General features: G+C 47.0%; 1 protein-coding gene across 1 annotated transcript in view; it reads left to right on the top strand.

Moving 5' to 3' along the window:
• The window catches only part of LOC132456340 (cyclin-T2-like), a 54,450-nt gene extending 51,454 nt beyond the window's left edge, over window positions 1-2,996 (top strand). Inside the window, exon 9 of the mRNA XM_060050671.1 lies at window positions 717-2,996. Within this exon, the coding sequence (XP_059906654.1) occupies window positions 717-1,868 (1,152 nt within the window). The 3' untranslated portion in view covers window positions 1,869-2,996. The remainder of the gene's footprint in view (window positions 1-716) is intronic.
• Window positions 2,997-22,901: the final 19,905 nt, after the last annotated feature.

The raw sequence follows: 22,901 nt of genomic DNA, 5'->3' as shown, positions 1-22,901 counted from the left end.
AGTTCCCTCTTACTCAAATGTAACTCACTCGCTTGCTCAAACACACACACCTTACTCTACAGGCTCGCTCGCTCGCTCTCTATCTCGGCCAGTTTTTGCGTCAGCAGGTTGAAGTCGTGCTGGTATTAAAATATATTGTGAAGGTATTAAAAAAGGTATTAAAAGGTAGTAAATACAACTCAAGAATTTCTGTATAAAACCTGTGTAAGCATGCTTTTGCTTGCAAGTCTAATGAGTGAGCACGGAAAGTATCAAGTCCATGGTCCCGTAGTGTTGATCAGCAGAGAAATAGTCTGCCAAAGACGTTGACGTTGTTTAGCAACCGAAGAAACTGGGGTTGACAAGTTACCAGTAGTCCGCCAAAGACGTGGACGTTGTTTAGCAACCAAAGACGCTGGGGTTGACAAGTTACCAGACTAATATCTATGCAAGTGAACGGAGCGTTCCACGGCATTGACAGGAAAAAAAATAAATCCATACCTTTTTATCATTTAAATGAATGTTTTGTACATATTAATGTTAATAGTATTCTTCTTCCCAGGGACTGCAGATGTTAATGAGCCATGTAGCCAACTCCGGCACACCAGTTGTGTTGTTTAATAAACCACTGAACAAATAAATATTTTCTTTGCATGGCTGTTTTTAGGTTAGTAGTTTTTGTTTTCATTTGGTGAGGGGAGCCAGAATGAATCGTTTTTCTTCCATCTCTCTCTCAGGCCACGCAAGCTGCCAAGAAGCCAAAGACGGAGGGCGGCTCGGTGGAGAGTGCCTTCCTTGGGACGTCGTCGCTGGACAGCCTGTCAGCAGTCGCCGGCTCCTTCTTCCCCTCGACCTCCTCCTCGGACCCCTGCGACATGACCTCCCTGGATGCCATGGGAGGGCCTTTTGGCCCCTATCAGCCCCTGGACGACCCGCCCAAGGCCTGTGGTTACGAGCCCTTCCCCTCAGACTACAAGCATGAACACAAGGCAGGGGCCCCGGTCGGAGGTGCCCCCGTGGCGGGGCCCGGCGGCTCCTCCGGGGGGAAGAACCCCCCGCTGGCCGTCAACCCGCCGCCCTTCGCCCGCCCCCAGAAGGTCCTGACTCTGGACAAGTACCGCGAAAAGCACGCGGCTGCCGAGCTGGCCATGCAGAATGGGCGCACGGAGGAGCCGGGCGCCGACCAGTACCCCCCGCCCCCCGCTCACTCCTCACACCACCACAAAAAACGCTCTCTGCCACAGGGCTCAGCGCAGGCGGGTGAGGGCAGGCGGGAGAAGTCCAGCTCCAAGAAGTCCCGCTTAGCCCCAGGGCCTCCTCCGTCGTCGTCTGCCTTTGCTGAGAACGGTGTGGGCAGCAGCGGCGAGGAGCTCAAGATGCGCATCAAGGTGTCATCAGAGCGGCACATGCTGTCTGAGCCGGGCGCCGCTGCCGTCGTGCCCGCACCGGTCAAGGACAAGCACAAGGACCACTCTGGCCACCGCCAACCCAAACATGGCTCGCACTCCCATGCCTACTCCCTGGGAGCAGCGGGCCGGGGGGGTGCTGCAGACGCTCCCGCCTTAACCCTCAGAAACCCCGGCAGTGGGCACGAGGGCGGCTCCTCCGGCTCGTCCCGGAAACGGGCGCACCCGGAGGCAGGCACCCATGGCAACAACAACAATCACCATCACCACCACCACCACCACCACCACTCGAGCAAGAGCGGCCGCAGCTCCAAGGGGGGGTCCCTGGGCCCCGCCCACTACGCAGTGGACGGGGGCCCACGGGCCCCAGGGGGCCACGACGGCTCCAACGGCGTGCTCAATGCCAACGGCCAGCACACAGACTACAAAGACACCTTTGACATGCTGGACTCCTTACTAAGTGCCCAGGGGATGAACTTATGAGCCCCCCCTCGCCCTTTTCCGTCTTTGTTGGAAAGGGGATTGGGAGGGGGGGGTCGGCGCAGAGAGCGTCCGGAATGATCTGAAACAGAAGAGGTATTACACACAAACACGCTTTTAATAGAATTTTAAAGAAAAATTAAAGATTTATTTCCTGTTTATTTTTAAGTTATCTGAATCTCTATCATCAGTCCAAGTCTGCACACTCATGAGATGAACCACGTAAAACGCAGTCACGAAAAAATTGACAAAATATATATGCATTAAGCGGTGTCCTACTAGCTGGCAACAAAAAAAAATATCTTGACTTGCTTTTTGGGGTTCTGTGATTGGGTAAAAGAAAACCCTTGAATTATGAATTTTACTGCAAGCCGTCTTATTTATGTTTTAAATGATGAGCATGTTTTGGATCACAAAGGGAAGACGGAGCCGGTGTGTTTCACAGCCATGTCTGACCGCTCTGCCATTGACATTAATGTATGTACATTTTTGTATGTTTAGACATTTATTCAACTTTAAAAAGAAAAAAAACTCAGGTCTTGGAAAAAACGTTTTTGATATAAGAATCTTCCTCTCTCTTGGTTTAAGTACCTTTCTGTGGAGATGTATCCTGTTTTAGCTTTTCCTCTTTTTGTTTTTTAATCGTCGACGGAGTTCGGAATCAGGCCCAGGCATTCTGCTCTACTAAGAGCACGTGCGTACGAGGCCGTTTTAACCGTCACAACACAAGTGAACAAGGGTTCTGACCGGATGGGGTTTCGACCCCTTTTGCCTCTCAATGCTCCTACCCAGTGTCAGAGCATAACAAATATGGAGTTTGACATCTTTTCTGCTGTGAAAACGCACCGAAACAAAACCTTGGCTTTAATACTTATGAAAAAAAAAGCCTTGTGGTTGTACTTTTGTCAATCGTATGATTAATGTCTTATTAACCAACAGAAAAGCAGAAGCATTCTTCAGAACCAGATTGTGTACATAGGACTGTAGTACAGAGTTAATGATGTTAGCTTGTCAGTCCCCAAGACTCCTTCCATTCAGTGTATTTTGAAGTTTAATGCAGACTCTGTATTGGTAAAACATATCCTTGGTTTGTGTATTGGGAGCCCAAATAAAGGTGATTTATACACAACAGCCCCCCTTGTTCCTGTCATTTACTTCCTCCATACTGGCCTTATCTTCACATTGTTCATGTGTTCATTTTGATATGTTCCGGTAGGCTCACACACCCACCTCTAAGACTCTGTGATGGGGTGTTTGCGTCCCATCTGAAATGTTCTTGGTATGTTCGTCAGCATGGGCAGTTTAACCAAGACCCGTCTTAACCGCATCTATCCCCACCCTTCCATCTCCAGCTCCTGACCTCAGTGGACAGAAGTCTAAATTTGACCTCCACTCTACCGTGGCCAGGAATGGATTAATAGCCAAACGGTGTGATATGGTTTTGTCTCGTTTCATCCCCCTCCCTGCCGAAGCCCTGTCTCTGACCCACACTGTTGACTGAGCAGAGGGTTGATGTTACAGTTTTGAAAATCTGACTTTTCTGACATCACCAGTGGGTGTGGCCACCTAGATGTGTGCTGGTTAGATCAGTCTACCAGCCTACCCAGTGGAATGTAGCAAATGTTGGTCATCTATCCGTCATACATCTAGTTGGACACGCCCACTTGTGATGTCAGAAGAGGCAGAAATTCCAAACGGGTTGTAACGACACTAATTACACTCCCACCTGTTTGTATAATGTGTCACATTTTAAGGATTTGATCAGAGAGCCTGTTACGCGCCTCCCCTTTTTCTTGTTCCACCCGCTCTATTCTGTCTCGCAGGTGTTCCTGATTCGTGGGGTGGAGCTACGACTACTATCCCTACTTAAGGCGTGGCCTGTGCTCCCGAAGGGTGTCTCTGATTCTGGCATCTTCACGTTGACCCGAGCTGCCTTTGAATCCTGCATGGAGGACTGCTATTGTTTTTTTCGCATTTGTTTTCTGTAGCGGAGGATGGGAACTGTAGGGAGGAAGTTCTGACTTCGACGGCCCAATGCGTGGCTGGCCCAGGCTTCGTCCACCCCTTTTGTGTCTTTAATCAGTGTCCCTTTTGTTGGAAGTTTTTGGAAATAAACGTCACCATCATTGTGAACAGTAACTTTGGTCTATGTATTCCAGGGAATACATAGACCAACCGCCGCGATCCGGCGGCGTGTTGTAAGGGTGGCCGTAACATATTTGGGGGCTCGTCCATACAAGATTGTTTATTGTTTATCGCACTTGCGTTGTTGGTAGGGTTCTATTTTCTATTGTGCGTCGTCTCTCTCGTCGACTGGTGTTTTGCTAGGTTGCTAAGCACGTTGTCCTGGTGGGGGAAGCACCGTACCAAGTTGTAGCGTGGTTTGATTTAGTCGAGACGGAGTTCGATCTGGAGGGTTTTGTGGATGACCCAACCGTTGAAAAACTGGATGGGTGCACGGAAGAACACCTAAAGCTCATTGCGGGGAGATACAGTATCGATTTGAGTAAGTACGGCAGGAAGCCGGTAATTAAGGAACGACTGTCTGTTTTGGTTGAACAGGGGGTATTGGCAGCGCGGGGCGCTATTTCCCCTCGTGAATCTGATGAGGCGGGTTTCAACGAGCAGATAAGAATGAAGGAGCTTGAGCTGGAGTTGCGTAGGCTGGAGTTGAAGGAGAGGGAGATTTCTTCCTCATTGAGGGAGGCGGAAATTTCCTCCTCGTTGAGAGAGAAGGAGATTTCTTTGAAGGAGAAGGAGATCACCTGCCATTTCGAGGTGAAGAAGCTTGAGGAGGAGACGAAGCGTGTGGTGCGGTTGAAGGAGCTTGAGTTGGGAGATTGGCGTGGCTGTGCTGTCTCTCTCAACAGGTGGGCATACACACGGGGAAAGCGCTGCTTTTGATGTGAATAGACACATTCGCCTGTTGCCGGTATTTTCAGAAAAGACGTGGATACGTTTTTTATTCATTTTGAGCGTATTGCAACTACGATGAAGTGGCCTAGGGATTTGTGGACGGTGTTGCTGCAGTGTGTGTTGACTGGGAAAGCTCAGGAGGTTTACGCGGCGTTGTCCTCTGAGAGCAGTCTGGACTTTTACTTGGTAAAAGCTGCCGTTTTGAAGGCATATGAGCTTGTGCCGGAGGCATATCGCCAAAGGTTCCGTCGGCATAGAAGGCTGGAGACGCAAGCTTATGTGGAATTTGCTCGAGAGAAGGAGTTTTTTTTTTATCAATGGTGTTTGTCACAAGGGGTGCAGACTTTGGATGATCTCAGAGCTTTGGTGCTGGTGGAAGAGTTTAAGAACTGCTTGCCTGAGAAGATTACCACCTATCTTAATGAGAATAAAACTGTTTCGCTGTCCGACGCTGCGGTCCTTGCTGACGAGTACGCACTTACACATAAGCTTGTGTTTGAAAAAACTATGCCGCAAGAGTGGCATACTAAGAGCGATCACGGGGTCTCTGTCCAGTCGGGTAGACACGGCGCTTCGGTAGGGCTGGGCGATATGGCCTAAAAAAAGAATCCCTGATTTTTTCACAAAAAATCAGATTTCCGATTTAAATCGATTTACATAAAAAGGCATTATGGCAGGCCCTGCCATTGTAAACAGTGTAACCTGTAACATTACATACAATTTAAAATATATAAAATAAAATATTTCTGTAAACATAAAATATTACTAATGATAAGAGGTAGTTCTGATAAAGTGCCAACATAACATTCAAACTTTCAACATGTGTTCATAAATATACAGTGTTTTGCAAACGGTAATTGCCTCAAAAAAAAGGGAATAGTAACGGGAGAAGAATGAGAAAGACACACACACAGCTCTTTCCTTCACTCTTCTGTATTGAATGAGGAAGAGGAGCGCGATCCCCCTACTGGAGCCCCGAGGCATTACCAACAGATCGACGAATTACCAACAGATCGACGAATTATTAAACCACATCGATATATTTCAAATGAATTATGTTTACCTCAAAATAGATTATACATATATGAATAAATTGTCATTTATTCATTTATTTTAAGTGATATTTTGCCCCTTTCTAGTGCGTCCGGTGTGGATTCAAGTGTAATTGTCCGTGGTTTTGGGATGCAGTGCATGGGGTCACCGTTGCATACAGTCTACCTCAAGTCAGATTTGGTGACCGGTCCGGTGGTTGTCGGTGTTCGTCCCTGTTTCCCGATTGAAGGCGTGTCCTTTCTTTTGGGAAATGATCTAGCTGGGGGCAGGGTGTTGGTAAAACCTGAAGTGACGGTGGTTCCTATGGTTACGGAGAGTAACGATAGGTTGGCTCAGAAATATCCTGGAGTTTTTTCTGCGTGTGCCGTAACCCGTGCGATGACAAAACGCCGGGCCTTGGACGATGAAGTTGGTCTCTCTGGCAGTTTTTTGGATCTGACTGCTACACCTGCCTCTGGCCAGTTGTCGACTGGAGAGGTTGGGGAGGTAAGCTTTGCTGAAGTGTTTGAAGGGCGTGGATCGCTCGTGTCTGAGCAGGGGGCCGATCCTGCTGTCACTTCTTTTTGAAAGCGCTGTTTCAGAGCAAGAGATTGTGTCTGTTGCCTGCGGGTTCTTCATTAGAAATGGAGTACTTATGCGTAAATGGACTCTGTCGTATGCACTAGCGGGTGAGGACTTTGGTGTGGTAACCCAAGTTGTGGTTCCTTTTAAGTATCGCTCAGGTATTTTGAGTTTGGCACATGACCATCAGTTAGCCGGTCATTTGGGGGCAAACAAAACGTATGATCGTGTACTGCAGCATTTTTTCTGGCCTGGGTTGAAGAGGGATGTAGTGCAGTTTTGCAAGTCGTGTCATGTTTGCCAGGTGATTGGTAAGCTGAATCAAACAATTCCACCGGCGCCGTTGTATCCAATTCCGGCAGTAGGTGAGCCTTTCGAACGGGTTATCGTTGATTGTGTCGGCCCTTTGCCACGTAGCAAGTCGGGTAACCAATTTTTGCTCACGATCATGTGTGCATCAACGCGGTTTCCTGAGGCTATTCCACTGTGTAAAATAACGGCTCCTGTGGTGGTGAAAGCATTGATTACGTTTTTTTCTGTGTTGCCAAAAGTCATTCAAACTGATCAGGGGTCAAACTTCATGTCACGTGTGTTTTCTCAGGTGCTGAAGCAGCTGGCAGTGAGTCATGTTCACTCGAGTGCGTATCATCCTGAGTCGCAGGGGGCACTGGAGCGTTTCCACCAGACACTGAAGTCGATGTTGCGAGCATACTGTTTGGAGTTTAACAAAGACTGGGATGAGGGAGTTCCCCTTCTGCTGTTTGCCGTGAGAGAGGTGGTTCAAGAGTCGGTAGGGTTTAGTCCCTCCGAGTTGGTTTTTGCTCACTCGGTGCGAGCTGGCAAAGGAGAACCTCAATGCTGCTCAGAAAAGAATGAAGGGGTGTTACGTAGGTGGGTTGGCTCATCATTATTATCGTATTCCGTTCAATGTAAACATCAGGTTGGTATAGGTAGTTATTTTGTATGAGGAATTGAATCCCTTTTCTTTCCCCCCCCCTCTCTGCTCAGGTACCCCCGCCCCTCCCTGTAGAGTATCCTGCAGGCCCAGTGGTGACAACAGCTGAGGGCAATTACAATCAAAAGGGGCGGGTGGATAAAGCCTGTGCTCTCCCACACCACTTGGCTCTAAGCCACGGTTGATACTTGTTGTATCGTGTTTGGGCGCTACGCCATTGATGTGGACACTACCTGTCGCATTTGTAGGCTTTCATGCCATTGTTTGTAGGCTCTTTAGCCTTCATTATGTTGTCTTGCTGGTCTTGCCAGGCAAGTTACATTTCCCTGGCGATAGCCGTTTGCTCGTGTTGTATTAGTTTGTATTATCAAGCTGAGTGGGTTATTGTTTAGTGCTTGTTTGTCTTACTGTTGTTCCTGTTTTGTTCTCCCTTTCCCTTATCCCTTTCCAGTCAATAAACATTATTATTTACTTTAGAAAACGTGTTTGCTTTGGATCCTTTCTACTACCGGGACCTGTGCTTTGGCACCTGCTGTACGGGCTGAGGTCACACCATCCCTATTCAGTGTATGCTGTGTACATTTATAGCTTAGTTAAATACATTTGTATGTGACATGGGGGCTCGTGCCTTTGGACGGTAGGTTTTAAATTATTTTTCTATTTGTATTATTGTATTTTGATAATTTGTTTTTTATTGATTGTGTCATGTTCTCTTTGGTCGCCGCATAGGTAAAGGGTGGGTCGCCTGGTTGATTAGGGGAGGGGGGGCGACGCGCTGTGTACCCCGGTGGAGCGAGCAATGAAGCCGCTAAGCAGCTGAAGATGGAAGTGGCCCTCATCCCACTAGGGGAGTAGTTAGTGCTCTTTGTGAAGATCAGGATAACCAGGTGATCATAGTTAGTTGGTTAGGGACTAACTGTTTATTTATTTTGTTAGTTGTAGATGCGGTTGATTAGTTGTGGCTATGTCTAATTTTGATTTAGACGCGTTTGTGGCGGAGCCCACGTTAGAAAATGTTGAAAGCTGCAGAAAAGCAGACTTACGCCTGATCGCCGGACATTATGACCTCTCTATTCCCAGTGCATTAGGGAAGGCTGAGTACAAGGCAGCTCTGCTGTCTGCGTTGATCAAACAGCAAATACTCAGCTTGCCTACGTCCCAGGTGCTTCCGGAGGATGACGTCCCACTCTTCGGAGGAGCCGGGGGTGAGGCTGGGGGCGACGCTGACAGAAAACATGGCAACGTGGGTCTCGACCCGAGGGGTGGAGCCATTTCCAGGACTGGTTGCACTGTCAAGCTTGGGGGTCCTGTGGTAGAGGACCCTGATAGCGATTGGTCGTTGGGTTCTGGAAGCGGTTCTGCTCCTCTGTCTAGTCTGACGTTACAGGCTCGCTTTAAGCTGCGTTGCGCCCGTCTTCGCCTAGAGGAGGCGGCGTAGAGAGGCGAAGGAGGAACGAGAGAGAGACAGGTCATTCCAGTTGTCGATGAAAAATCTAGAGGTAGAGTCAGCCTTTAGACTGCCCCAGCTGCAATTGCAGGGTATTCACGCGTTAGGTAACGTTAAGTTGTCTACCAACTCCAATGCCGCGTTCAATGTCAGTAAACATGTGTCGTTAGTTCCCATTTTCTGTGAGACTGAGGTAGAGACATATTTTACTGCCTTTGAGAGGATTGCCCGTGCCCTGCATTGGCCGGATGATATGTGGGCTATTCTATTGCAATGTAAGCTCACTGGTAAGGCTCAAGAGGCGTGCGCCGCTCTTTCCATCGAAGATAGTTTGGTTTACGAGAAAGTGAAAACCGCTGTCTTGCGTGTATATGAGCTTGTTCCCGAAGCGTACAGACAACGTTTTCGCAACTTAAAGAAAACCCAGATTTTTCTCTCGAGAGGGGAATTCTTTTTGATCGCTGGTGTTCAGCGTGTAAGGTCGATGAGTTAGCCTCCTTGCGCAAGTTAATTTTGATTGAACAATTTAAGCATTGCATGCCCGAACTTCATTTACTTAAACGAGCACAAAGTGATTACACTTCAGCAAGCTGCAGTGCTTGCTGACAAATTGTCGTTGACGCATAAAAACATTTTTGTTGGTCCAGAGGCATATTCCAGAGGCGATTTTCCCTCACCTCGAGGGTCGGCGTCCAGGGTGGATGACCGACGGGCATTTCATACACGCCCGCTGCCATCTAAGGTGGCCGAGGTGTGTCGGTATTGCAAGAAACCTGGCCACGTCATGAGCCAATGTTTTTTGTTGAGGCGAAAGGAGGAGGCGAAAACTACGGCCCAGAGGCCTTAAGGAGTGGGGTTGATTAAGACGGTGTCTTGTCATTGGCCAAAATGACTCTCTGAGGAGAGCGGATAAGTGCTTTAAGCCCTTCATATATGACGGCTTTGTGTCCCTCTCTGGAGAGGTGTCTGATCAAAGCACTTCGTGACACGGGGGGTTCTCAATCCTTTATCTTGTCTGATATATTGCCGTTGAACGATGTATCTGCCTGTAACTCGAGGGCTATTGTGAGGGGTATCGAAATGGGATTTGTGCCCGCGCCTTTGGTTTCTTCTCTGTGGCTGTTCGTCCATGTTTCCCTGTTGACGGGGTTGATTTCATTATGGGGAATGATATTGCTGGTGGCAGAGGGTACCCCGTCCTAGAGGTTGTCAACACACCTGTGCCTGTATCTGTCTGTGAGGAATTGGTTAAAAGTCACCCAGATGTTTTTCCTGTGTGTGCTGTGACCAGGGCTCAGGGTTTGAGGAAGGACCTGGAGCTGGGTGACTGTGTTCGGTGAGGCCTTAGCGGAGGATGTGTGGCCATCTAGTGGCGAGTGGTGTGATTCCACCAAAAAGTGTGTTCAGGGGAAGCTCGTAATTCCAGAGTTTGCTGACGTGCCGCTCCCATTGACACGTCAGGCCCTGATTGCTGCTCAGCAGAGTGATTCCTCGTTAGCTAGTTGTTTTGCTGCTGTGAGCAGTGATGCTAGTGTGTCTGGTAGACAACAGTCCTTCTTGATGGAGGAAGGAGTGTTAATGCGCACCTGGGTTGCAAGGCCAGGTAGTGGGAAATTGAAAACCAGTGAGGATTGGAATACAGTCCACCAGATTGTGTTACCGGTGGTCTGTAGGCGTCATGTGTTGGAGTTAGCGCATGAGGATTTGTGGTCTGGTCATCTGGGGATTGCGAAGACGTATGACCGGATTCTACAGAATTTTTTTTGGCCCGGTTTAAAAACTGATGTAGTTCGTTTTTGCAGGACCTGTACGACTTGTCAGATAGTGGGGAAACCTAATCAGGTCGTCCCTCCCTTTCCTTTGCATCCCATTCCTGCGATTGGGGAGCCCTTTGAGCATGTTATCATTGATTGTGTGGGTCCGTTGCCCAGAACTAAAACCGGAAATCAGTATATGTTGACGGTGATGTGTGTTTCCACCCGTTTCCCAGAGGCGATTCTGCTGAGGAAAATTACTGCCTTGGCCATTGCCAGGGCGTTGACAGTTTTTCACCACTTTTGGGCTTCCTAGAGTGGTGCAGTCTGACCAAGGTTCAAATTTTCTTTCTAAAACCTTCAAGCAGGCTTTGCAGACATTGGGTGTCTCTCATGCCGTGTCTAGTGCTTACCACCATGAGTCACAGGGAGCACTAGAGCGCTGGCACCAGACACTCAAGTCTATGCTGAAGAAGTATTGTTTCGATACTGGTCATGGTTGGGATGAGGGAGTGCCTTTTGTTCTGTTTGCTATTCGTGATGCCAAACAGGAATCACTTGGGTTCAGTCCGGCTGAACTGGTGTTTGGTCACAGAATGCGTGGCCCGTTGAAAATGCTTAAAGAAAAGCTTTTGTCTGGTTCTTCTCCCAAGTCTAGTGTTCCAGACTTTGTCTCCCAGTGTAGGGAGCGCCTTCGCTGTGCGACGTCATTGGCGAAGGAAGCCCTTTCTTCTGCCCAGGATGCCATGAAGAGGAGGTTTGACAAAAAAGCAGTTGAGTGACAGTTTGAGCCTGGTGATGAGGTATTGGTTTTGCTTCCCACACCTGGTTCTGCTCTCACTGCCAGTTTTTCAGGATATTATGTGGTGGAGAAGAAGGTGTCTGACACCAATTATGTAATATGTACGCCAGAGCGGCGGAGAAAGACACGTTTATGTCACATTAACATGTTGAAGTCTTACCATATCAGGGGTGATGGGGGGGAAGCAAGGTCCACGGCCTGTCGATTCCAACGTTAACCCCTCTGTGACTTCGGTTTGTGTAGGTGACATGTCTGATGATGGCCTAACTATGTTATCTGAGGGTCACCAGAAGTTCTGTTATGACCACATGGCTCAAGCGTGGCATAACAAATTGGGAGACACGCAGTGACAAGTTTTTGGTATATTTATTTAAAAATAAAAGGCCCTAACAAGGAAATTAAGTATCAGTGTAGATGGCAGCTTAACTATGTGTAATGTGTTATGGACTGGTGCAATGAGAATGTACAACAAAACCAAAATGAAGACGATGAGGTTTGGCAGCAGCTTCAGTCACCCAGCAGCGAGAGACCGACAGGCTGGATGTCTTCCTCCTTTTATAGGCCAATCAGGTCAATCAGTTGCACCTGCTGCAGAAAAGGAAGAGCCAAATGGCCCAAGTAGTGAAGCAGCGCCTCCCCCACCACTCAGGGGAAGGACACCTTCCCTGACCGCCATGGGCTGTTTCCCAAAGTGAAGGCTGCAGCCTTGCTAGGACGCGTCCTTGCTAGTCGCGTCCTATGGAGATGAGACTAGAGTGCTAGCTCGAGTGCTTCCTAGCGTTTGTAACGTCGGACTTTGGGAACGACTTGGTAGTGTGGAAGCGCTTCCGCTTTTTAATACTGCGTGTCCGCTTGTAAACACATGTGCGCTTATGAATAAAACATGGCAGCAATCAAGCTGATCGATATTTATTTGACTTTTGTCTGTTATGAATGCGGTCATGTCTCCTTCGCATGGAGCCTCTTTGGGGAAGTCACAAAAGCTTTGTTGTGGTTGATCGAATTGTCTTTATTAAAAGGAAAATCCATTCAATTTTTATAAAACTAAGTGAAATTGTCTGAGAACTTAATTCATGCATCACATTTACAGTACGGTTGATTACTATTATGCAGGGGGGAAAAGACAAAGAAAGAGATGATAAACGTGTATTTATTTGGATATATTATTTAACTGATCTGATTCATTCATTCATATATGCCTACAATCTACCAGTGCTTTGAACACATAAGTATATCATATAAAATACAATTAAATACGTTCATTAAAAATTACAAACATTGCAAATGATCGGTTGTGCATTAATTGTACAACATTGGATAGTGGCACTATCCCTTCCACCGGTAAACAAATGTTTGTGCGCCACCCTAAGGCGCACAAAAGCCTCCGTTTGCTGGGCTGACCCTAAAAAAAAACGATTCAACACAAACATAAATAGGTATACATAAATAATGTAATCTTGTGAGAGAGTAAATTGACATTGGTGACAGTGGAGTTTAACACCAGCTACGTCCATGCAAAATATAGCAACGTATCATTAAGTTGCACAAACGTTTGAAAAGTGGCACAGGTCTTTAGGCTTGATTATTTGCATTAATATGATGAATCTATAAAAAGCAATACGGCACAAAATATTTCTGAAAACTAATATAACTTCACTTCGTTTGAACGTGTACTGCTCTGCCATTTTCAAGAACCCGCCCAGTGAACGCAGAGGATTGTGGGTAGTTTTGGCTCGTCTAGGATGCAGCGATGCATCCTTGAAAAATCTCGGAATTCTCAAAAACAAAGGACGCAAAAATGGCGCGGCTTTCGAGTGTCCTCAACATTGGAACAGTGCTTGTCGGCGTTCTATGACGTAGCGTCCTTAAAAGGGCGGCCGTTGAGCATGCTTCCTTGACATTGGGAAACAGCCCCGGTATACGTTACCAGGGGGACGTAACAGTTCAAAGTCAGGAAGTGATCCAACTTCTATTGTCGTACCCCAGGTTGTCTTCGGATGTGCCCTCCAGCACTTTGAGGTGTATGTGGGATCCAGTGCCTCTCCTGTTGTGGTCTATACAGACCACAATCCTCTTGTTTTTTTGGCCCGAATATATAACAGCAACCAACGGTTGATGCGATGGGCTCTTCCGGTACAAGGCTACAACATTGTGATACGTCACAAGAAGGGGGTGGACAATGTGGTAGCCGATGCCTTATCCAGAGGATAGTTTTATTTTGGGGGGTATATCAAGCTGATGTTTGTGTTTTGTATCTAATAATGTGTGCTAACCCCCTGGGTTCGCTTTTATGGGGGGAGGTGTTACGTAGGTGGGTTGGCTCATCATTATTATCGTATTCCGTTCAATGTAAACATCAGGTTGGTATAGGTAGTTATTTTGTATGAGGAATTTAATCCCTTTTCTTTCCCCCCCCTCTCTGCTCAGGTACCCCCGCCCCTCCCTGTAGAGTATCCTGCAGGCCCAGTGGTGACAACAGCTGAGGGCAATTACAATCAAAAGGGGCGGGTGGATAAAGCCTGTGCTCTCCCACACCACTTGGCTCTAAGCCACGGTTGATACTTGTTGTATCGTGTTTGGGCGCTACGCCATTGATGTGGACACTACCTTTCGCATTTGTAGGCATTCATGGCATTGTTTGTAGGCTCTTTAGCCTTCATTATGTTGTCTTGCTGGTCTTTCCAGGCAAGTTACATTTCCCTGGCGATAGCCGTTTGCTCGTGTTGTATTAGTTTGTATTATCAAGCTGAGTGGGTTATTGTTTAGTGCTTGTTTGTCTTACTGTTGTTCCTGTTTTGTTCTCCCTTTCCCTTATCCCTTTCCAGTCAATAAACATTATTATTTACTTTAGAAAACGTGTTTGCTTTGGATCCTTTCTACTACCGGGACCTGTGCTTTGGCACCTGCTGTACGGGCTGAGGTCACGCCAGCCCTATTCAGTGTATGCTGTGTACATTTATAGCTTAGTTAAATACATTTGTATGTGACAAGGGGAAAAGCAGGAATTTTGTTGCAGGGGATAAAGTGCTAGTTCTGCTGCCGATCCCTGGGTCCTGTTTGCAAGCTCACTTCAGTGGCCCTTGTGTGGAAAAGAAAGTGGGTGAGTTCGACTATCTAGTTGCAACTCTGGAACGTAGCCGCAAGAAGAGGCTGTGTCACATCAATATGCTGAAACCGTATCAGGGTCGTGACGCGGATCCTGGTCCGGGCAGTCAACGTCCAGCTGAACCCCCGGTGGAGGAGGTGGCCGGTGTCGTTAAATCCGGCTCCGCCTGTACTTTGGCGCTGTGCAGCGTTGGAAGTGTCGGGGTCGGGATTGCGCTGGAGACGGGGGAGGATGATGTGGAGGTTCCGTCCAAAGCACTAGTGCAGGGGAGGTTAAAGAACTCTAAAATGTTGACTGAGCTGGACGCTCATTTGGCTCACCTACCTGACCTTCAACGCGCTGATGTTGCGGGTTTGATCTTTTCACACTTGTTTTCTGACTTTCCTTCCTGTACCTCTGTTCTGCATCATGATATTGATGTAGGCGGTTCTCCACAAATCAAGCAGCATGCCTACCGGGTGAACCCGGACAAGCGGCGCCGTCTTAAGAAGGAAGTTGAGTACATGCTGGAGCATGGGATTGCTGTTTGAGCTTGTGGAGTTCGCCCTGTCTCTTGGTTGACAAGGCAGATAAATCAGATCGTTTCTGTACTGACTTCCGAAAAGTGAACAATGTGACAAAGGCGGATAGTTACCCTTTGCCTAGAGTGGAGGATTGTGTAGATTGTGTTGGCAGCGCTTCGTCCGTGACGAAACTGGATCTGTTAAAGGGGTATTGGCAGGTCCCGTTAACGGAACGTGCAAAGGAAATCTCCGCCTTCGTAACGCCTGATGATTTCTTGCAATACAAGGTGATGGCTTTCGGGATGCGTAATGCGCCCGCTACGTTCCAAAGGCTAGTGAATACCGTGTTGTCGGGTGTATCTGGGTGCGAAGCATATTTGGATGATGTGGTGGTTCATTCTGATACCTGGCAGGGTCACATGGAGCAGCTAAGTGAGGTGTTTGACCGGTTGAGCAAAGCGAATCTGACGTTGAATCTGGCGAAATGTGATTTTGGTCAGGCAACTGTTGTTTACTTGGGGAAGGTGGTGGGCCGAGGTGAAGTGCGAACGGTTCAAGCGAAAGTGGAGGCAATTCATGATTTTCCTGCTCCTGCGTCTAGGCGAGACTTGGGTTGTTTTCTGGGGATGGCGGGTTATTACAGGGGGTTCTGTAAGAACTTTTCCGCGGTTGCGGTGCCATTGACTGACCTAATAAGCCCGAAAGTCCGGTTTGTGTGGTCCGAGGGTTGTCAGTACGCATTTGAACAGATTAAGACCTTCTGTCGAACGCCCCGATACTTGCTTCGATCAGCCTTTCAAGTTAGCTATTGATGCGTGTGATGTAGGAGCAGGTGCTGTCCTGCTCCAAGATGGGGCTGATGGAGTGGAACATCCTGTGTCTTACTTTTCCAGAAAGTTTAACCGACACCAGCGTATTTACTCTACGATCGAGAAAGAAGCCCTCACTATTGTGCTTGCCTTAGATCACTTTGAGGTTTATGTCGGGGCGGGAAGCGTTACTGTTACCATCTACACCGATCATAATCCCTTGGTGTACCTGAAATCGATGCGTAACTCCAATCAAAGGCTGATGCATTGAAGCATTTTCATGCAGGCCTTCTACGTCGTTATTAAGCATATTCGAGGCAAGGATAACAGTGTCTGAGATTGTTGTTTTTTTTATTTTCTGTTTTCTTTTGTTTGGGGAAAAAAAGAAAATCAAACGAAAGGAAAACACTAACTTTAGGGTGGAGGTGTTACGCGCCTCCCCTTTTTCTTGTTCCACCCGCTCTATTCTCCTCTGTCTCGCAGGTGTTCCTGATTCGTGGGGTGGAGCTACGACTACTATCCCTACTTAAGGCGTGGCCTGTGCTCCCAAAGGGGGTCTCTCATTCTGGCATCTTCACGTTGACCCGAGCTGCCTTTGAATCCTGCATTGAGGACTGCTATTGTTTTTTTCGCATTTGTTTTCTGTAGCGGAGGATGGGAACTGTAGGGAGGAAGTTCTGGCTTCGACGGCCCAATGCGTGACTGGCCCAGGCTTCGTCCACCCCTTTTGTTTCTTTAATCAGTGTCCCTTTTGTTGGAGGTTTTTTGAAATAAACATCACCATCATTGTGAACAGTAACTTTGGTCTATGTATTCTTAATACGTTGCGGGCTGCCGGATCGCGAGCCGTGTTGTAAGGGTGGCCGTAACAGAGCCACTGAGGGGCTGGTATTGGCACCAAATTACGTTTATCAGTCCAACAGATCTCCCACATACCATCAGGTCTGGGGGCCCATTTAACCCAGCTATCAAACCCTGCAAATAGCTCAACCTAGAGATGGTGTACTGTAGGCGGTCTGTGATTGGTTTTTTTGAACGGCAGTAACCCAACCCAAGTAATGATTGGGAGGAAGCGGATTGCCCCGCCCTTGGTATGTATTTTGATATACTGTTTGTGTAGAATAAGCAGCATTTTAACACATTAAGCAGGGTTCCCGCGGATCCTTAAAAAATCATAAATCAAAAAATAAGGCCTTAAATAGCATTAAAAAGTCTTAAATCCATCTTTCAAAAGTCTTAAAAATTTTAACGCATGGTAAGTAGGATTTTATGATTGTAATTAGTCTCAAATCAAAAAAATAATCTAACTTTTTTTAATTTAAATTAATAGCAGTAATGTCGTGCTAACGAAATTTGGCTAACCAACAAGGATTTTTCTGCCTGGCTGAAACCGGTACCTCGCAATTTATATGAGGCACGGTGTATTTTGTGCAAGAAATGTTTCAAGCTCGGCACGATGAGAAGGAAAGCATTGGAGTCCCACATGCACAGCGCGAAACACAAAGCCTCAACATCAAGCTGTCCTCAAACGCCAGGTATTTCCCAGTCCAGGGGCCTGTACTACGAACCTCGATTAGAGGGTTAGCGAGGTATGTTGAGCTCAAAGCCTTGGTTAGCTGGACCACAAAAGTCGATCTCTTTTAGCGTCGCTGAATCACCATGGTGACTTATGCTCGCAACCAAACCTGGTCGGGAGCAGGTTTTCAGCTTAGTCTACCCGGAGATCGGCTACTTAAATCGGCGGGCGCAGATCCCTAGCCCCTCCTCCGACAATGGCGTCACCATTTCTGGGTGTTCCCGTGGATCTCGGCGCACTTAGCGTACAGGCGTCTCTCTGGAGACAGAGGGTTTTTCGGGAAAGAACCGATCCCTTGGCATTGTCTGACGATATTCTTTATGAGCGATACAGATTCTCCTCAGAGTTTATTCGTTATTAGATCGTCCTAGTTGGACCGTATGAAGGCAATGCTACACAAAGAAGCCGTGCACTTACTGTTGCGCGGTTTGTCTCTGTTTCAAGTTCAAAGGTGGCCCCACGTTCAACGTACATTAACCTTGGATAGTGAAGTGCCGTGGTGTCCATTATCCCTTACATAACCGCTATGTCAGTGACACAATTAAGCCTAGGCATTTTTTATTCTACAAATTCATAATATAGCTGTGAGAATTGTTAAAGGGACACTGTGTAATATTTTAAGTCATTTATTACCTCAAATCAGCGTATTTATTCATAAATAAGTCCTCATTGGTTTAAAATGATCTCTGCCAAAAATGTCACTTATCCTCCTGAGCGAAGAATAATTAATATGTAGTTACATAGGACGGGTAAGCTTCAGGGCGGCTTCCATGTTCTTCCGGTCTATGAACTGCCGAGAAGGACAAAAAGCACTACGTAGTACAGGAAATGCAAACGCGTTTTGACTCTGAGCCAGCGTGAATGATGACTGAAATAATTCACTATCTTGCTCGAGGAATAATTACTCATACATCATTAGCTTATACTAATGATTAAATGCAGTTTGAAATTTGTTTGAAATAACGAACCTCATCATCACTCAAATGACTCGATGAGGTAGAATTGGATGTCATGACACAGCTTCTTGGCACATACTGCCAACCGTAGTTTTTGAACATGCGAACACTATTAGTTTGAATGCAATATACAATTGTACCACTAGATTCAAGTAATTTTTACACAGTGTCCCTTTAAGAAAAATCACCTCCATAGTTGCCCTGGAGCCTAGGCCATTGCAAATCATAGGCTAGATTCACCTGAAACTATTCAAATTGATGCTTACAACTTACCACATTGAATAATATTTTTATATTTATTATTGACTAGGCCCCATGTTCGTAGGAGCGTGCTGGCACCACATCTATGGGGTAAAAGGCATGATGATACATGATATTTTTTAGACAATATGCAGAATCTTTTCACTTACGAATTAACACGGTCGGCTATTTTTTGCCAGCACGCCACCCTAGCCATATTATGGGCAACCGTGTTCCCCTTGGCTGTGATTTGGACTTTGAATTTTTCGTAGGAATTCATAATAATACACTGCTCGTCTTCATCGTCACCGCTCTCGCTCGATTCATTTTGCATAAGGGTGAGTCAAATGACGCGATAAACGCCCCTTTTATATTGTGAACGCGCATTGAACCTAAAGCGGAAAACCTGGTTCGACTAATTGAATCTAAAGTGAGCGTCGTGGTACCAATTAACTGATTGCAAGTTGCGTCACTGTCAAGCCAGGTTTCCCAAGAAAGCCTGGGTATGTTCAGCGAGGTTCGTGGTATACCCCCCTGTTCTGCTCTCGTTTCTACCGTGCCTCCAACCCCATCTCCGAAATCATCAACCGGGACAGCAGCAACAAATCTCCGGACAATGTTAGGTTGCACGCCAACGATGAAAGCAGAGTTACTGTGGTGTCTGAACACCGTGACAAGACACCAATCATACAAGTCAAATAAGGGAATTGGAGAATTATTCTGTGCGATGTTCCCAGACTCTGATAGTGCCCACTCCTTTGCATGCGGTTCCGACAAGTTTTAATGTTTGCATTTACTCTCCTTATAGTGTTCAGATGATATAGGATGTAGCATTGAGATTATAGGTCTTACTGTTGAGTTTTATCGGTTTTATCTTCCTCTACTCTACTGCACAATGTGCGCAAGAGGTCATTTTTGTTTCTGTCCAAAAAGCCTACTGATAGTCGAAATATGTTCAAATATTTTTTTTCATTAGTGTTGATTGTGTCGTTAGTCTTAAAGGTCCCATGACATGCTATTTTATGTATTCTTTAATATAGGTATTAGTGGGCAACTAACACAGTATTCAAAGACGTTCCCGAAATTCAGCCGTGATGCAGAGTTACAGCCACTCCGAGCCAGTCGCACATTGAGCTTCCCCCAAATGCGCTGTTTTGGCGTCTGTAGCTATAATGCAAATGAGGAGGAGCGAGGCGGGTCAAGGAGGAGGGTGGGGGTGTGGCCCTGAGCAGCTTGCAGCCACGGTATCATGCGCTCCGTTTACAGTGGATGTATCGCAATGGCGAGGCGCACACAGCCTTTAGCCGTTCTGTAAATATTCTAGAACACACGGGAGTCCTGGAACTCTATATCTAAATATTATCATATAGCCTACATAGATATCTATATCATATAATATATTATCACGGCCAAAAGCTGTGTGAGCCGATATTATGAATCTCAAATGACCACGTTTGGTTCTCCGACGTTCCTGGTTCTTCCACGTCCACATCAATGTGAAGTAGACTGAACCGCGAAAAGGAGGACAAAGGGATTGTTACCGGGCAGCGCTTAGGCACCTCCGCCTCCGGCGGTGGTCCCTCAGCGGGGCTCAAGCGGGAGACATTCGCCGCCAACAATCCCTTTCTCCTCCATGTCGTGGTTCATGTTCTTGAGGGAGTCAAAGCCAAAGTTCCTTCCCCCCAATTCATTCTCAACCTTGGCTGAGATAACCCCCACTACAAGCCTCGTTGTAGAAATACCAGAGACGAGGGTCCGACGTGTTATGCGCCATAACACCAAAAGCAGAACGGTTATCCAAATAACAAGGAAGTGTACAACACTTGCGTTACAGTCCTGGAGCTCTATATCTAAATAATATCATATAATACATAGATATCTATATCATATAATACATATTATCACGGCCAAAAGCTGTTTGCGCCTCCAGACGATATTATGAATCACAAACGACTTTGTCGGGTTGTGCGACGTCTCTGGTTCTTCCACTTTCACATCAATCTGAAGTAGAACCGCGCGCTGCCGGCTTCCCGCTGCCGGGCGATGGTGACTCGCGGCAACCGGCGGCATGTCGCAGTTCATGTACTTCAGCGAGTCAAAGCCAAAGTTCCTTTCCCCCAATTCCTTCTCAACCATGGCTCAGATAACCCCCACTTCAGTCTTGTTGTGGAAATACAAGAGACGTCAAAGAACCGACAAGAAACACTTGCGTTACAGTGTGTGTATTCACACACACACATGTGGCGCTCGCACGTCGTGTCTCATTGGCGGGCCAACGTCTCTGGGCGGGCCAGGCAGAGTAAAGGGAGGAGTTTAGATACTTTATGACGACATAAATAAAGACATTCCAAATCAGCGCGCTTGAGCCTCCGTTTTTTCAAATGCGAGCAGAACAGCTAGTGCTCGTTTTACACCAAACGCAAGTTTTAGCCACTGGGGGACCATAGGCAGGCTATGGGAACTCATATCTATGTTAGAAAAACTCATAAAGTGAGATTTTCATGCCATGGGACCTTTAAAATTCCTTTCCAGTGGCATTAAAAAAGTCTTAAAAAGTCTTAAATTGAACTTTCATTAAGCTGTAGGAACCATGTTAAGAGTCAATGAAAGAAACCTGTTGGTGGCATAGCCGCGGGAACGTATTCTCAGCAGGGGGTGCTGGAAAAAAAAATTCAGCCTGCACTAGACTCGCAACTCGCTACATTGATAAAAAAAAATATATAGCACAGTCGAAAATCGATCGTTGTGTTCACACCATGGTTCACATCCAGCTGCTCACAGAACAAGTTTAGCGCACCACCGCTCCCCTCACACTTTTTCATATAACTTTTTTTCAGCACTAGGTCATATGAGCATAAATAAATGCTGCGTCTCAAAATGCCTTGGACAGCAGCGAGGATGACTCGCTTTTCCACGGGCCGAAACAGTGCGGAGCGACCACAGCCAGAGCGAACACAGCGGGGCAGAGGAGTGTCAGGAATAGTCTTTGGTGGACACATCAGTACGGCCTATTTGCACTACTGTTGAGTGGCAATGCAGTGTTTTATTCTATGCCTTTTTATTTTCGTATATTATTTCAATGAATACAATTTATTTATAAAAACAAGATCTGGTCTTCAAATCTTTTTTTCCAAATATAGGTCGTCTTACAATGGGGTTTGTGTTTATATTCGGACCAATACGGTATACGCATTTATATGAAATAAAGAGAAAATCATGAAATAAATACAATTAGGTATTGCGGTGTGAAAAAAAAACGTACACAACAATAGAGCGAATTATATGCAACATCCTGTGTATTTGTATGCGTGTACACAAACATAATGGAACCAGAAGAAACATTGTATGACAAACTCTATATAACTATTCATGGTGCTGCTGGCAACAGACAGTAAACAAATTATACAGCTGTCCATGTAACTGTGGTGCTGAACACCGTGCGCAAAGGCGTGCTGCGCGTCGGCAGCATTTGAAAAAGAAGTGTAGACTCTCATCGCTACACAACTCCAAATGTGGCCTTCCTCTCCGGGTTGGCGCTAATGAAACTCCTCATTTGGCTGTCAATGTCCAGACTGACTCTTAGCAGGAAACCGGTGGATTGCTTACTCCGGGTAGGAAATGAGTCCTTAGCCCAAGTGAAGGAGTTCAAGTACCTCGGGGTCTTGTTCGCGAGTGAGGGTACTATGGAGCGTGAGATTGGACGGAGAATCGGAGCAGCGGGGGCGGTATTGCGTTCGCTTTACCGCACCATTGTTACGAAAAGAGAGCTGAGCCGCAAGGCAAAGCTCTCGATCTACCGGTCGATCTTCGTTCCTATCCTCACCTATGGTCATGAGGGTTGGGTGATGACCGAAAGGACGAGATCGCGGGTACAAGCGGCCAAGATGAGTTTTCTCAGAAGGGTGGCTGGCGTCTCCCTTAGGGATAGGGTGAGAAGCTCAGCCATCCGTGAGGAACTCGGATTAGAGCCGCTGCTCCTTTACTTAGAAAGGAGTCAGCTGAGGTGGTTCGGGCATCTGGCAAGGATGCCCACTGGGCGCCTCCCTTGGGAGGTGTTTCAGGCACGTCCAGTGGGGAGGAGACCTCGGGGAAGACCCAGGACTAGGTGGAGAGATTATATCTCAACACTGGCCTGGGAACGCCTCGGGTTCCCCCGTCAGAGCTGGTCAATGTGGCCCGGGAAAGGGAAGTCTGGGGCCCCCTGCTTGAGCTGCTCCCCCCGCGACCCGACCCCGGATAAGCGGATGACGATGAAGATGAAGAAGATGTCCAGACTGTCCAAGATGTGTCCATGCACATGCATGAGAGCAAGGTGTGTCAGCCTTTTTTGGGTCATGGTTGTTCGAAGCCATGTCTTC

Source organism: Gadus macrocephalus, chromosome 4 (genome assembly GCF_031168955.1).
Source record: "Gadus macrocephalus chromosome 4, ASM3116895v1".
Taxonomy (NCBI): domain Eukaryota; kingdom Metazoa; phylum Chordata; class Actinopteri; order Gadiformes; family Gadidae; genus Gadus; species Gadus macrocephalus.
Note: the sequence above shows the minus strand (reverse complement) of the source record. Positions and strands in the feature narration are given on the sequence as shown.